Source organism: Alosa sapidissima, chromosome 16, assembly GCF_018492685.1.
Source record: "Alosa sapidissima isolate fAloSap1 chromosome 16, fAloSap1.pri, whole genome shotgun sequence".
Classification (NCBI taxonomy): Eukaryota; Metazoa; Chordata; class Actinopteri; order Clupeiformes; family Clupeidae; genus Alosa; species Alosa sapidissima.
The window spans coordinates 14,259,122-14,276,396 of NC_055972.1; the positions used below are offsets into that span (position 1 = coordinate 14,259,122).

Below are 17,275 nucleotides of genomic sequence, written 5' to 3' on the forward strand. Positions count from 1 at the left end.
CTATTAAGTCAGTACATTTGATGTGATTCTTTTTAAGCAGTATCGGGCCACGGATACAGACTGTCTCACAGAGTAGTCGGACAACTAATGACATTATGAACGCGATATAACTTGGTCTCGGGTATAACTGCTTCCATAGCCTAGTGATACGCATCATCTGTCAGTGGGCGTTACACCTAGGCCTGCAAATCAGCTTAACGCCGTGAATAATAGCAAACAAGTTCTCAACTGGTCGCAAAAAGAAAAAGAGGTTAATGAATGGCGACAGAGATGGTGGTGGTTACAGGGATGTGCTCTGAATTACCACGGCGATCACTGGTAATGAAACTTTGCCGCGGTACATCATTTAAGAGCAGCAACATTTCTATAGTCTTATTGCAATGATTTTATGATAGAAAAACAGTCCCTGCAAAAGAGAAATCCTGATGAATTGCTAGGAAGAAAGAAAAATGAAAAGAGTGAAGCATGAAGAGGGAGCGCTGGGCGTTGATTTATCGCATAAGCCTCTGGTCATTTCCATATATTGAAATGCGCCCAAGCGGCCAGTCAGTCAATTTCCTCTGAGCTACTGCTCGTGGAAAGGCGCGCACGTGACCAAGAGAAATTTCTTCGTCTATTCCTTTGAGGATTTGTCGATTTTTGCTTTTATATTAATTAGTTTTTTTTATTTAGAGGGAAGTGGTAATATTATCTGTAACAATTCCAAAATGTTTTGTTTGTAAATAAATTGTAAATTTAGTTCGCGCTTTTTCAGGTGTGGTGCTGCTGCTGTGGTTATCCCAGCTCAATTGAGAAAATATTGACCCTTGTCTGTGAAAAGGGGTAATATAAAATGTGAATGTTTGCGTTTCTTTGTGTCCAGTTTATTGCATATCAGTGTTTTCATTTTAAAACATTTTATCCCTCTCCCTCAGACACACGCACGCACGCACGCGCGCACATCCGCGCGCGAAGGACAGAGCAAGCGGATGATGCATGTCAGATCGTGCACTGTAGGCGAGATGGATACTCCAATATATTTAACAACGGCTGGCTGATTTATGATAGAATCAGTCGCGCTGTCATTTACATATTGAAATTCTGCTTCTTGCCCACGCTGGTTGTTTTGTCGCTGCCTTATACCCTTGGTTCCTGAAGGAGGTGTAGCGCTCGATTTGCTTGATCAATGCCCGCTGCACGGTAACATGGGGAATGTGTGTAGTGAGAGAAGAGGAGAGAGAGAGAGAGAAAGTGAAAATGAAAACAAGTATTTGCACTAGCAGATGGAGTAGGGTGTAGAGAAAGGTCAAGGTTGCTGATCTTATAGGCTACTGAATGGAGAGCGCTGTATTTCAGGGCCCACTGAAATTCACCTCAAACACGAAGCACTAACCCCCAACATAATGATAACCAGTTCTACTTCTCAGAGTAGCCGACAGCGATGCCTTCTTCTCGATTCGACTGAATAGAAGAATTATAAGGGAGAGTAAAGATATAGCCTACCCAGTTCTCAATTACAGGCTATCCACTGTCTGCAGGTCTCTGCTGATTTTAAAGGCAGACGAGAGGATACTCCACTGTCTCCATTTCTTGGCACTGCTCTATTAGAACAGTTCTGTTAGAACTTTGCATAATTCAATTAACTTTATTTGAATACAAAATGAATCAAGAATACCCATACTCTCATCGATTTCCCGCTTTTACGCGTTTAGTGTAATGTGTTCAGAAAGTACATGCTTCTCTACAAGCCAAACGCATGCAATGGAGATGCAAATATATCATCAAAGTACAATCTATTCATTCGGTAAGAAAAGATGGATTCGTATCTCTCTTTATTCTGCAACATATACAACTAACACTGTGTTTAGAGCCTGCTAAGAGTAGGCTATGCTACATATCCTTAAGGCTTATGTTTATTTTAGAATTGCCTAATTGTACCTGGCCAGTGCTTTGAGAACACGTATTAACATAAGCTAAATAGTAACATACTTAAGAAATCGGACAGCTTTTCTGTCGTCCCCTTAACTTAAACGTGTCTAACTTCTATTTGGAAAACTGGAGGACTGTTATCATGAGCTTTCTTTTCACGTCTCAAGCCATTGCTACTCATTGTAGCTTATAATGGGCCCGATCAGTGATCAAATGCGCTCGCGACTTCAAGGACGCAACAAGATGTAACATTTCACATCGGTCTGTCTTTGACGTAGCCGGTTCAACATAAGCTAACGGCGAGTCTTTGATGCTCTCCGTGCCTCAACCTATACTACCTATACTGCCACACTTGGAGGAAGAGTGAAACAGAAAACCTTGTGTCAACATAACACCTGACGATCAAGACCACAGTGAGTGAGTGAACGGATCATTATATACTAGTTCTATTTTAAAATGAAGCATCTGTCTGAAGTAGCGCAAAAGTCTGATTGCCTCTATCGCGTTACACAATGTTTTACCATCATGCAAAGAAAGTGACAAATAAATTATGCAAAAATGGACTACAACACTATTCTTACCAAAGCCAAAACAATATTCAAATACCCTATCGTGGGACACGCTGACTTAAAAATAGGCTATTGTTACCATCCTAATATATCTCTAAGCAAAATGCGGCCAAGTTGTTCCTTTAAGGACCGGTAGGTTAAGATAAGAGTTTCATTATGCCCTGAGAAAAGGGGTCAGGAACAGCGTCACCGCATCTCGGACGAATAACGCCTACCATCGATGTAGCCCCTGAACCTTGACATACCGTCACCGGCAAGAGAGAAAATGCGAGATAGAGAGCGAGAGGCAGAGAGCGGTAGAAATTCTACAATGCATTTACACCAAGAGCGAACTTTGTCCATAAAAGGAGGCGCGAAATATGTACCCTGTAAAATGTATGCACTCACTCTGATCACAAACACATTTTGTAGAGGCTCGATTTCCACTCCCGAAGCGTGCTCTTTCTTAAAATCTCCTATCGATTTCCTTTCTTTCCCCTGCAGACTGTCTCCCGTCCGCTCCTAACAGCTCGCGCACTGCACGGCAGTTCGCTCCTGAGATTCGTTCCGTTCAGTCGCTAGTCGTACTTCTACGACTTCGCAGGGGTGTTCCTCTCCTCATCCCTCCCAGAGCATAGAACCGCGTTGTCATCACATTTGTTCTAAGCATGATGTCTCTAGGTGTCATTATTTGGATTGCTCACGCAGTGTTTTGACCATCTTATATATTTATAATCTCTAAATCCATTTGGCGATGTATTGACGCCCCCTCCCCCATCTGCCATGACAAACCTGAACACATCTGAAACTTGTTACATCGACCCCTTTTTTGTGGGCTGTTCCCATGGTCTATTCGTCAGTGTGTTTTTGTCTTTAACACCACTCCACGTCTATAGTATTCAAGTCCCACCTACATTCCACGCAAACTTCAGTTAAACGTACGCAAGTGTTATCCACGTTTACTTTACTTTTCCCTATTTCAAACTTTCTCCATAGGTTTCTGGTTTACTGGGCTGAGCCATAGGTTATACCATAGGTTACGCTCTCCACACAAGTGAGCGCCCCCCCCCCTCCCGCATAAAACACCGGTGCCCCCACGCGGAACCTGTCTGTCCTGTTCATGCAACCCGATCGTTTCTCGCCCTTAGTTTCATTTTAGAGCTGCTTCACCCTCACCTAGCCTTTGGCTCGGTCGCAAAAACACAACTGACTGTTAGAACCAGGGAGTGTGCTTTCTCCGCTTAACACTGTGTTCCTGCTCCGGAGCCCTGATCAATGTCCACTGCGACAGCTTATATTAAACGCTTCTCTTCCCCTCCCCTTGAGTATCGTATGTCCAGCCCCCTTGAATCTCCTGTCCATTGGCTTTTCGTGGTCTGTTTTCCTACGTCCACCCGCCGCGCCCCCCTCACCCCCCACCGCTCCTCGCGCGCCACACACACACACACACACACACACACTCCACATTGCTTTCATTAGACATCTCTCTCTTCCCCCTCTCTCTCTTGCCTCTTGTCCGGCCCCCTGATCTTTCTGTCCATTGGCTTCTTCGGGTCTATTTTTCATGTCCAGCCCCTAATGAGTGTCCATTGGTTTTGTTATTTCCACTCCCTCCTCCCACTCCCCGGCTTTGCCCTGCCCATGTTTTGTATGTCTGTGTCCATCCATCTCCTGACGTTCAAGTTCGCAGGGACGTCACGTCCGCACTTGAACTTGCAGCTCAGGGGGGCTTTTGCCATTTTTTCATCTCTCTCTCTCTCTTTTCAAAAAAGCCATGACGGCTATCCCACAATCCATCTTCCCTGCGCCATCTTTGTATTATTTCTAATTTATTTTGGATGTCAAAGGCATTGATGAAGATATTTTCTCTGGAGTCTCCCTTCTAACCCGGCTCTCCCGATGTGAACCGAGCTGAAAGCCACCACCAACCACCATGTCTCGCCGCAAGCAAGGCAAACCCCAGCACTTAAGCAAACGGGATTTTTCGCGTAAGTAGAACAATATTTGCAATGTCTACTGTTTTCACTCACTTTCTCTTGACCAGTACATAGTATTGGGCAAAGGAGAAAAAAGCATTTACGGAGAGCGCAAATCATGAGGTACACTGGACACTGGACAGCGGAATCGTGGTCAAGTGGACTTCACTGAAGAGCGTGGCGAGAATTTCTTTTTCGTCTATGAAATACCTTTACGTGCTTTACTACTCTAACAGTCTCAGAGAAAAGTTTTGCCTTCATCCGTCATGCAATGTGCAGGGTACAGCAGAAGTTTTAGGTTAGAATTTCGTTACATGCTTATGCCGTGGCTCTTGTGCCCCCGTTGCTTTGGCCATTTAAGAGCATACGTTAAGGTGCGCGGCGAAGGGTAGGTATGCATGCTTAAGATCGGTTTTTAAAAATATCTCACGGAATATAGCGTAACGCGTTCTGGGTGCGATCCTGGGTAGGATTTCCCCTCTCTCATAGACTACTATTTTTGGAAGATTTTCAAAAAAGTGGAAGTGGATTTTGATTGGGAAAAATCTCGCGTCTGACTGTTTACAAGCGCCGCGTGTGTGTTGCACTGCCAGCAGTGTAAGAAATCGGTAGAAAATCGCATACTTGCACACAACGTAGCCTATCTGAGACATACACCAAAAGGATAAGTATGTTTACGTTTAAACTTTTAAGTTTACCCATTTTGAGGCAGAGGGCATATTCTTCGTGGCGACGAGAGTTCTTGGGGGAAGCTTCTTATAAAGAGCAACAGGGACACTATTTTTGCCTCTGTATTCTTTCTTCCTGATTTACCAAATTCACGGATTTATTTTACATTTTGTTCAGTTAATTCGTAAAGGGACACTTGAACGGTAAGATAAGATGAAATTCGGTCGAAATTTTGAAAGGCTCGAGTAGAAAGAGCAAGCACTTTCACACATAAACGAACCATTTCATTATGTCAAGATTGTTCATTTTATGAGACAATGATAAGAGTTATGCAATGAGCGCAATGTTTTAGTCGTAACCTTTACATTTGCCTTCGTTCGTCGAGGTACTGTTTTACTGAAACGAAAAACTAACGATGGTTGGAACTGTGAAGTAGCTACATAGCTGTTGGATAACCTATAAAACGCAGGTTTGTCGCTGTTTACTTTCTGTGCGCCAGACCACCTATCTTTCTTATAGCGGGGCATCTAAAGCGATAAACGGGGTTGACACAATTGATACAATGTTGTTATAACATTGTAGCGTATCATATGGCATTATTAGGTTTCCGCACCATGTCTGCTGGATCTCACTGAAAAGACCGTCTCTTCAGGTTCCATTAAGTCTGTGGTCCGTGTCGAAGGTCCGCCGCTAGGGGGCAGACAACGATCATAAACTGGATGTGAACTTGAACCTGATCAATTTCACCGCCACCTCAATCTACATATTTGACGATGTGTTTAGAATAGAAGGAAACATATACTATGGGGTTAAGGCTGCCCCACTCCCATTTACGCACCGTCGCAATTCTTAGTTTTTAGGTGAATATTTAGGAACACTATGATAAATACGAACAGCTTACCAATAAAATGTGTGAAGACATTGAAAACTCAACCAAATGAGGAGTGCTTAGCTATAGGAGGCAACCTCACTGAAACGCACCAAGGCATTGCAGTCTCGTGGACGGAAAATGAAACCAACACTTTTATGAAAAATGTTTTTGAAATTAACGACATAATAGGCATCTCAGTAGGCCTACAGAGATAGGCTACATGATGGAGTCTGTTAAATTATGGTTAGTATTTCTGTTATAATGTCGTCTATTTACAGTGACCATAGAATAGTAACCACACAGTGTATTGTAGTGTTTATTTCACTGCTAATACTTACATGGTATGTGTGTTTGAATGGTTTTGAATTATTGGTTACAAATTAATGTTTTTTTTGTTGGGTTACTAAGATTGACAAGTAGTATCTTATTAATTAATTCGACATGTGAAATATTTTTAAATGTTTCAGTCTTGATCCTAATACGTCCAGTGATCAATAGCATAAGTTTGAGAAATTATTGACTCCTCTGAATTGTTGTTGATGAGGCTATTTATCACATTAGAATAATTGTGTAGAGTATTGAGTGGAAAATTTGATAGGTAAGGGGACATTTATTGAATTACAAACGATTGAAGTTAATACTGTTTTCACTAATTTCCTCTTTTTAGTAAAAAGTGTTTCTGAGGCCTAGCCTAGAAGAATGATTAATAGACCGAGTGAATTAAGGAAACATAATGTGATGGCCATAGTAGATTGACTTCTAACAGTACTATTGAAATATGTAGCCTAAGCTGCCATTTACAAAAGTTAAACTAGGCCTACACCTACTTTATCTAAACGATGTTTCTTGTGGTGAAGTGAAATTAAAAAGCAGATTTAGAACCCATTTGAAAGAATACCACGTCAAGCATTAGCCTAATAAGATAAATACCACGTTCCCATGAAAAGTCATGTCTAGTTTTTTTTTTAATTCCTTAGTACTGAAAGGGTATACAAGTTACGTAATGCACAGTAAATGATGGCTGATCATAAGAAATAACATAAAACAGTCCAATGTCAAAGAAGCGACCAAACAAAATGTATGTGGTCACACTGCTTTGGATTTTGTATCTACTGTTATGGCAGACCGGCAAGCCTAGATGTTAAAAAAGACTGCGATATAACCTCCACCGTTGTCTTTGTGACCTAACATCAAATTAAGGGTAGTAGCCTACCAGTAGTCGGAATTTATCACGTTATCTCTATGTCCTAGTTGGAGCGCTGATGTCGTGTAGGATTGCGCTTTCAGATATTTTCCTGAGCACGTCTGGGAGCTACTCCACATACGCCCCTCGATATCTGGTCTGGGTTGGGCTGAAGTAAATTTAACCTCAGTTCACAAGATCCCAACATTTTTTATCAAAAATCTGTACCAATCATCACCAACTAAAATTAAAATCTATTTTTTGATTCTCAGTGGTTTTAGGTTCATTAAAATATGAAATTGGCAGCATAGTAAAGAAGGTCATGATGCTTAACCATTAGGAAACTGACAGAGTACTTTCACCTATAACAGCAACGATTTTCAATGCGATGGATACTGCGCAAAGTGCTTAAGTAGCGTCTCCCCATCCGTCTTAGTGAGCTCCAGCCTTTCATGAATGGGCTTCCCTGGTTGTCTGAGAGTGACAATAGACAATCTCACAACGAGTCTAAAAAAAGCTTAATCCTGGATTCTGAGCGAAGCATTTACTACGGCGACTCTACATCCCGATTTGCGAATGTGAAAGTGGTTATCAAAGAAATTATTTAAGAAAAAGTCATGCGCATGGATGAAGTCCGGCGGTGTACTATTTTGGTAGCTGAACGCGCTGGCTTTGCGCTCTGCACATGTGTTGGACACATTTAAACGTCTCCATCATAAGAGAGTGAGACCAACCTACAGATGAAATCTGAAGTTACTCTGTTTGAAATGCACATTTTAAAGATGCATCTCAAGTCTACATATTGCTCTTGTCAAACAGGGTAGAACAATCTATTCATTAAGTATCTTCCTATGTTGTTTGCCATGCAATAAGTGGTGTTATGTGTAAACACAATATTCTCAGCTATGAGTATGTGTGCAGAGCACAACGTGTCTGTTCAGTCTCTGTTGTAATACATGTTGTTTACCTGATATCATTTTTTTCTCATGACTTTAATAAATGGGCTGTATATTTTGTAAAAATTGAAGCAAAGGAGGAAAACCCTAAGAAATCACAGTGCGTCTTGATTCACTAGACCTCTCTCCTATCTACAATGCCTCCCTAAGTGGCAGCCAGGAATTGCTGTGACAATGATATGCACGAAGCATGCCATATGATGCCAGATGATTCTTCCTCCCCACATCTCTCAACATTATGCCTCATCTAGTCATCTTGCTGATATCCGCTCAAACATTCAGTGTCTAATTTTCTGTCTCTCTCTCTCTCCCTCTCTCTCTCTCCTCTTTCCCTGGTCTCTCGCTCTCCTTCCTCTCCTCCTCACTCCCTGCATCTTGCGTGCCATCCCTGCCTGCCTGCAGCCGAGCCGCTGTCCGCCGCCGTGCTCTCGGATGAGCGGCAGGAACACCGTGGGCTGGTACAGCTCGCTCCGGAAGGAGACCAGGACCTGCTCACCTGTGGCCAGTGCCAGATGAACTTCCCTCTCGGGGATATCCTAATTTTTATCGAGCACAAGAGGAAGCAATGCAATGGCACCTTGTGCATGGACAAGGCAGTGGATAAGGCTCCGTCGCCGCCACATGGTGAACTGAGAAGGGCCTCCAACCCTGTGGAGGTGGGCATCCAGGTCACGCCCGAGGATGATGACTGCTTATCCACGTCCTCCCGAGGAATTTGCCCCAAACAGGAAAACATTACAGGTAAACCACTCTTTTTAGAAAACAAGGGGGGAAAAAAAAGGTTGACCAAAATGTAGAGGTGATGGGGGGTCAGGTTTATTGCACATGGATATAAACAATTGTGAAGTCTGGAGAGGGATGCTTGTCATTCACATCCGTACACTCACACTGCAAGTGTGTGTGTGTGTGTGTGTGTGTGTGTGTGTGTGTGTGTGTGTGTGTGTGTGTGTGTGTGTGTGTGCATACTGAGTAGATGCATAAGACACGCATCGCACACATGTTCCCCCCCCACTGTGGGGTTTGGTGGCCCTTAGAGAAATTGGGTGGATCCCAACTGCAGCTCTGGAGACGGATATCAATAACCTTAATATGGAGAATGACTGGGATTGTGCATAAGCCTATGTGTAGCCAAGATATGTGTGTGTGCGTGTGTGTGTGTGTGTGCGCGCACAGAGTAAATAGGGATATGAAGCAAATAGTGTGGTGGGTTATTGAAGCTTGCCACACTGTGAAAGCCGACCTCAGAGCCAGTGTCAAGTTGAGGCTGCAGCTTTTGTTTTTCCAAAGCAGAGATGAAAAACATTCTTTGTTTTGATTTATTATCATTTGCTCATCAGCGCTCCGAATCGCCATGGGTTTTCACTTTGCTCTTCGACTGAGTGGGATTGTGGTAATTAAAGTCAGGCTTATGCCGTAGATCACAGCCCCGCACTGTCGACTGTCGGCTCCACTGTGGGCTTCGCACTCCTCTTTGTCGCAAAAAGCCCACCCTGCCCCTCTCCTTCTCCCCTCTCTGCTGCTGCTCAGACGGCATCTCCTTTAGTTCAGAGGAGTTTTGAAATGGTTAAACTTGGCTTAGCAGATGCCCTGGGGTCCACTGAGCCCCACGGGGTGGCATTCTTTTTTTTTTTTTAAATTCACTTCTACCACACACACACACACACACACACACACACACATGCGGTAATCAAATATAGCCCAATGGCAAAGTGACATGGCCGACCTTGGCTTGAAGTTGCCATTTTGTGACTGGACAAAGTGGAGCACCGAGGGTGTGCCCTGAAGGGCACACAAATGGGCTTATCCCCACAAAGAGGGACACTAAGAGGGGAGGGGGGCAGGTTGGGTGTACGTGGATGTGTGGGGGGGGGGTGCTTTGGAGGGTGCCATCGTACCCCCCTCACACACTCTCTCACACACACACACACACACACACACACACACACACACACACACACACACACACTCACACACAAACAACACTCACACACACGCATGCACACACACACACATAAACACACAAACAACACTCACACACAAACAACACTCACACACACGCACGCACACACACACCCACACACACACTCCCCTCCCCACCTCAATCTCCCTCGTGTGTGTCCACAAGCTCATGGGAAATGCCTCTCTGTGCTGCTTGGACTCTCTCATGTGGTTTCCACAGATGTATCTTGATTTCGTTGTGGTTTTTACATGGCCACATCTTATCCGAATAAATGTATGCCTGTAGATTTTCACTTTCTTACCAAAATATAGAAAAAAAAAATGTGAAAAAGGAAGTAGAGGGACACTCAGTTATTTTTGGTTTGTTGAGGAAGAGTAATTTATTTTAAGGAATCTTAGCACCACTAATTATTTGTTATAGTTTTTCTGCGTGTATTTTAATTAGGGTGAACTTCTAGTGGTTGACTTCCAGCACTAAATAAGGCATGGGAAAACATGAAATACTGCCACGGAGACAAAGAGCCAAACAGGACAGTTTATCACTGTGCTTGTAAACAACTTTAAAAAAAATTCTTGGAATCCGCAGGGTTAAATTGTGTCCTAAGGTAATCATAAGGTCGTCTGCTCCTTTTTGCCAGGCTGTTTACAGAACTCAATGTCCACCCCACACCCCCTCCCACCCCCAAGAGCTCATTGTATAACACTGGAAATCTCCCCCCCCCCCCGTGTGTGTGTATGTGTGTTCCTGCCTACTGTACACAGCCGGCCTGCTGCTGCTGCTGCTGATTTAAAGAGGTGTTTGTTGCGAGCAGAAAAATGCCAGCGTGTCTCCTCCGGCCTGTTTTGTCTGCAGCCCTCCCCTCGCATTAAGACCTTTTTTCCCCTCCCTCCTCCTCTCTGTTTCTGTCTCTCTCTCTCTCTCTCTCTCTCTCTTTCTCTCTTTTTCTGGTTTGGTTCAGAGGGATCGGTTTTCCAGGAAGTGCCTGGGTTGGGTCAGCCCCATCAACAATCATTTGTACTTGACCTTCTTTCAGGAGTAATTATGGGCTGGTGGGGTTCAAGGATGAAGTAGTTCCCAAAGACATCCTAGCTGCGTGATGGGCAAAGTGGGCTTAGGAGGGGGTGGACGAAAGGAGAGAAGAGCAGAAAGAAAGAAAGAGACAGATAGAAAGAAAGAAAGAAAGAAAAAAAGAAAGAAAGAAAAATACCCTTCTCCAGGGTGGATTTCCAGAGGCAGGGCATGTGGTGGGCTAAAGGACAGTCAAGCCAATGTCTCCCCGAGATTCATTGTGGTTTTAATGGATATGAGTGCTAACCAGGGTCATGCATGTCTGGTTAACCCCTTTGTTTTAAAAGATGTTGATGCAGTTTCAGCACAAATTATCCAATCCATTTAAGCGTGCCAGCTATCGCGCTCGCTAGCGTCGTGTTCCTGTCAGCAGCTAAACTGGGTTATTAGGCTCATTTACATCATAATATAAAAAGGGTTCAGACGATGGTGTTGGGTCACTGGTATTATGTGTGGTTGTTATAAAAAAAAAAACATTTTTGAGGGAAAGACTTCAATGGCTCCTTAGCATGTTATTTAATCTTGGCAATGCTAGTGGGTCAAACGGGGAACAGTGACATCAATTAGTCATACTAGAGGTAGCTTTAGACATAACATCTTCAAGGACAGTTATGGCTGTTGTATGTGGCTCAGTTTATGAAGCAGTTTAGGATTTGAGCAATGTCTTTCTTCTGAGCAGACATATTTCAGTGGAGCTGTGGCCTTAATATAGATGATGTTAGTCACTTTGTAGTGTGCAGTGTCATAACTGAGCACCCGTCAACAAGCCTTCTGAATTATATGGTGACCTAAATTGATATTTACATTTATATCCTATGCTGGTGGTAGTAATTGCAGGCATGTTATGTTAGTGATCGATTCCTGTGGCGTAACCTAGGCTGGGAGAGTGCTGTGGTAACATGTGGTTGGGGGAGATTTGAGGAGAGAGAGGGGACAGTGAGGACCTCACGGAGGATCCCGACGCTGGCTGCCTCAAATGGCCAAATACGGAGCTTTGTCTGCGTGATGCAACATCCCTATTTACATATAGCACCGGTCTGTTTGAGAAGACGAAAAGCAGTACCTGTCATGGTGGAATGGACTGTGTGTGTGTGTGTGTGTGTGTGTGTGTGTGTGTGTGTGTGTGTGTGTGTGCGTGTGTGTGTGTGTGTGTGTGTGTGTGTGTGTGTGGTGTGCGTGTGCGTGTGCGTGTATGTGGAAAGCACTGTATGTGTGTGTGTGTGTGTGTGTGTGTGTGTGTGTGTGTGTGTGTGTGCGTGTGCGTGTGTGTGTGCGTGTGCGTGTGCGTGTGCGTGTATGTGGAAAGCACTGTATGTGTGTGTGTGTGTGTGTGTGTGTGTGTGTATGTGTGTGTGTGTGTGTGTGTGTGTGTGTGTGTGTGTGTGTGTGCGTGTGCGTGTGCGTGTGCGCGCGCGTGTGTGTGTTTGTGTGCGTGTGCGTGTATGTGGAAAGCACTGTATGTGTGTGTGTGTGTATGTGTGTGTGTGTGTGCTCCATGCATGCTGCCCCAAATAGGCCATGCATCCTGGCGAGGGGGCCCAGCCCGTCAGCACGGGGGTAATCGACTCTGCAGCTCTCCCCCCTCCACCCCCCCCCTCTCCTCCCCTACCCTCCTACCCTCCTGCCCTCTACCCTTCCCTCCCCTTTACTCTCTCTTTCTGCCCCCTTCTCTGTGCTTTCCTCAACCCCTCTTTTTTTTTTGCACCCTTCCCCAGTACGCTGCTGTCGGCCGTGCCATTTTAATATGGGTAGCCATGAGCCCTGTTTCTCCAACGGCAACACTTATTCTATTAATCCCTAAATGAGATTATGCGCCCAATCCCGAGATTCACTGACAGAGGGAGGGAAAATAAAGGCAGGTTGTTAATCTTAAACTGTGATGGGCCTTTTATCACATGCACATGAGTGTGTGCCAAGAGCATCAAGCGCAGTGTGAATGCTCAACGCATTACATTGATGGTAATGGCATTGCCTTTGTTCCGTTCCTTCTGTCTGGCTTTGCTTGATGAAATGTAAAAAATATGCAAAGTAACATCCGGCGATCTCCAGTGAGTGTGTCTGTTTTTTTCTGCCTTTTTTTTTTTTTCGAGCGCGACGTCCAAAAATATGTCAACGTGACAGATTGAATTTGCGTTGGCTTCGAACATGAAACCGTTTGGAACGCCGGTGAACTTTTTAACAAGCAGGTTTTTTTTTTTATTCTGGGACTGTCTACTGCCACACTGATGTCCCCGTTTGATATTATGACCGGTCTGCAATGGGTCAGCTGATTAATTCAGACTCACAGTGCTGATATGCACAATGGGACTCAATACATATAATTGTTTTTTTTTTTTTTCAAATGCTTTTTCCTCCCTCTTTCGAACATGCATGTCTTCTGTATCTCTATTCTCTCTCTCTCTCTCTCTCTCTCTCTCTCTCTTTTTCAGTTGTTGCACAGCTACAGCTCTAGCAGTCAATGTAAATCAAGGCCACCCAATTAATATTGAATCAATTACACTGTGCTATTGCCTGGCATATGAGCTGCATGCAATTTTCTGTGCCAAAATTTGACCCAGATGATTGCCTTAACAAAGACCCAAGCAATTTGAGCCATTTTTTAAAATATCATCTAGTTCATTTTTTTCCTTTTACTCAAATCACCCACTATTTCAAGCATAACTGTCTGTCATGACTGTGATTATCTTCAAAGTGTAATTCTTTGTAGCTGACAAGGGAGAGTTTCTCCTAGAGGCCCAGGATGTGATTTCCCCTTCTCTCTCTCTCTCTCTCTCTCTCTCTCTCTCTCTCTCTCTCTCTCTCTCTCTCTCTCTCTCTCTCCCCCCTATCTGGGTGCTGTGGGGGGCGGTGGGGTATAGTGAAGTAATGGGTACTGTGAATATAGAGTATAGTACAGTCAGTGTATTGCAGTTCTCACACATAGATACTCTAGTACACACACAGAGAAGAATGAGGAGAGAGGTCAGCAACTAACTAAACGGCCTCGGCAGACAGACACAGGAACTAGCCTCCATCAGCAGCTGTTGCCAGCTCCCAGATTCCCCCCACCAGTCAACAATGTGAGTGTGTATGTGTGTGTGTGTGTACATGTATGTACTTATGTGTGTGTGTTTTTACTCTTCTGCTGTATATGTGAGAGTGTATCCAAAATCTGTGTGTCTGTGTGTGTGTGAGCTAGAGAGAGTGTTTTCATCGGTTGAATAAATTCAGGATTGCTGTTCTTGTCGCAGATGTAGTGACTAGCTGCGGTGGCACTTGGAGACATGGCTAAGCACAGTGGTCCTGGCACGACACGTCCAACCAAATCCTTTTTTTAGATTTCCACTCTCCATGCGCGTGTGCTGCAGGAGGCTTTTTCTTGTTCCATGATCAGGGACCATGAATTATCAGAACCCCTCCCCCCCCCCCCCCCAGAAAGCAATGTGTCTCACTAATGTCACAGAAGCCTTGGCAGTTCTGTGCTCAGATGCGAGTGCTTTATGAATATGCATGTAAATAACGCCTCATCTTTAATTTTTCCAAAGGCTGCGAATCCGTTTCATTCCCCATGTTTTTTTCTTTATCCTTGTGATATTTTTTTTCTTGAAGATGGGCTTAGATTCTCTTGCAGTGTAAGGTAATGAGCTGGCTTGGTTTTACGTGTGCGTATGCCTGTGTGTGTGTGTTGGGTAGCTGAAGTGCATGCTTTCTCTTGACGTGCTACATTTTGATGTTAATTTCAGAACACCCCCTACACTGTCCCTTTAGCCAGAGAAAAGCTGAAACAATGACCTATTTTTGCCAAATGTTTTTATTTATATTACAAATTTCCCACTGCTGGATTCTGCCTTTTATATAATTGATCCTAGAAAAAAAAAAATGCATTCATATTATAATGGGACTTTTTATCCTATGAGATGTGTTTGTGTATCTCTCTCTCTCTCTCTTTCTCTGTGTGTGTGTGTGTGTGTGTGTGTGTGTGTGTGTGTGTGTGTGTGTGTATCAGGGAGGTGGGGGGAGGGGGGGGGGGTGTAGGGAGATTTTTTTTCTCCCCTCTTTTCATAACCCTGTGTGCGCGCTGCAAGCTGAGGCGGCTGCACATTCCCTCTACCTGTTTTTATTTTCCCTTCTTCTTCTTCTTCTTCTTCCTGCGGCTGTGCGCCTCGTGGCGAGATCCAGCTCACGGGAAACAAAGGTATTTAGCAGACAGCCGTTCCCTGACTGGCACACTGCCACCTACGCCAACCAGCCCGCGCCCACCCCCACCCCCACCCCCCCTCTACCCGCCATAAGCCCCCCTCCGTCAACCACTGCTGCTTGGAGTCCCTCCCCTCCCACCTCCAGACAATGGCGTCTTTTTTGGTGACAGGAGAGAGAGAGACAGAGAGAGAGAGATCCATACTGAAGCGTTTGCTCATTCAGAAGCTGTTGACCCACTGCCCCCCCCCCCCCCCCCCCAACACACACACACACACACACACACACACACATATATATATATACATTACACAGACATACAGTACATATACACACTCTCACCCTGGGAGAAGGCACTGAGTAATTGTGCTCAGATGTACACAATTGAGAGTATGTGTGTATATAAAGGTGTGTATGTGTTTAGTCTGCGTTTCTTTTTTTTGAAGATAAATGATAAACACACAATGTGTGTGCATAACAAAAAAACAAAAAAAAAATCTGATCCCCCGTAAAAATATATATCCAATAAGAATATATCTGATTATGGATGCAAATATGTATTTATCTATAAGGCATATATGCGTATATTTGTTAAATGGACAGATACACTGGAAAATATCCCCTCTCTTAATCTAGTTAAATTATATCACTGAAGTGTGTGTGTGTGTGTGTGTGTTTGGGTTTGTGTGTGTTTGTGTGTGCGATGATGATGATGATTGATAATAGTGACTTGTGAGGTTCCCTGTAAAAATACATTCCTCCTTGCTCTCTCTCTCTATTTCTTTCTTTCTTTCTTTCTGTCTTTCTCTCTCTCTCTCTCTCTCTCTTTCTTGTTCTCCTGGGCCTGTGTCTCTGTACATATAGGCCTACCAGGCCCTGTCACATTGTGGCTCTCGAGTTATATCGGAGGTTTGAGGGGAGGAAAAAAGTGTCCATAAAAAATGTTTATGTACTACAAAGCGTATTTATAAATCCCAGTGGATTACAGGCTGGCGTTTCATAAACAAGCAAAAAACGGTGCTGAATTACTAAGTGTGTGTGTTTGTGTGTGTGTGTGTGTGTGCATGCGTATGTGTAGCACGTGTGAGAGGCTGTGTGAGTACATAGACTCAGAGGATGTGAAATAGCTCCTGCCCCTTATGTGTGTATAAACGTGAATGAAGGATAGCACCCGCATAAGTAGTGTATGAATGTGCTACTTGTAGTGGGTGTACGTCAGCATGTGTTGGGCAAATGTGTTGACGCGTACACATGTATCTGTGTGTGTGTTTGTGTGTTTATATGTGTGTGTATTTGTGCGCACAAGAGGGCCGTTTGGGCTCGGGGGTGAACATGAAAGGGTTTGGGAGTTGGCAGCATGGCTGGAGGACATCCCCAGTGGCCCGTGCCAGCGGATGGTTGGCAGGGAGAAGGGCTAGGGACGGGGCTGGGGATGGGAGAGGGGAGGGGGGGGGCTGTGCTGTGGAGGACTGGGCTAGTGTGGCCCTGGCTCCCGGCTCCACGCTGGGCATTCCTGTTACTCATGAACTCCCATCATAGCCGCAGCCTGCCCCTGATCTGTGTAGTGGTGATAGCTGCTGGGCACACTCATTCATACTCATACAACACCCCCTTACACACACACACACACACACACTATTACACTCAAGCTCAGATTCATGTTAAAACATGTTATGTTATTTGATTTGGCATACCCATATACTCTCATGTACACTCATAGCCATGTTCCACCATTTTCTCTCTCGCTGTCACACATACACACACACACACACACACACACACACACACTTGTTTCTCTGGTTTTTGTAGATGAGTGTATGCTTACCTGCTTGTCTGCAAAGGTGAGGTCTAGGTGTGTCTGCCAGTCAGTGTGTCAGCTGACTGAACGGTAGGCAGGCCATCCGTCCAGCATCAGACAGTAGCCCCTAACCTCTCCGAGAAGTTGTCTGAGCTTTTGCGG

The 17,275-nt window shown here is 44.4% G+C and overlaps 1 protein-coding gene across 1 annotated transcript in view; it reads left to right on the top strand.

Annotated features, from left to right (window-relative positions):
• The first annotated feature begins 3,989 nt into the window (after positions 1 to 3,989).
• Positions 3,990 to 17,275, top strand: part of bcl11aa (BAF chromatin remodeling complex subunit BCL11A a) — a 71,041-nt gene continuing 57,755 nt past the window's right edge. The window contains exons 1-2 of the mRNA XM_042065901.1: positions 3,990 to 4,444; positions 8,514 to 8,852. Coding sequence (XP_041921835.1) covers positions 4,390 to 4,444; positions 8,514 to 8,852 — 394 coding nt within the window. The 5' untranslated portion in view covers positions 3,990 to 4,389. The remainder of the gene's footprint in view (positions 4,445 to 8,513; positions 8,853 to 17,275) is intronic.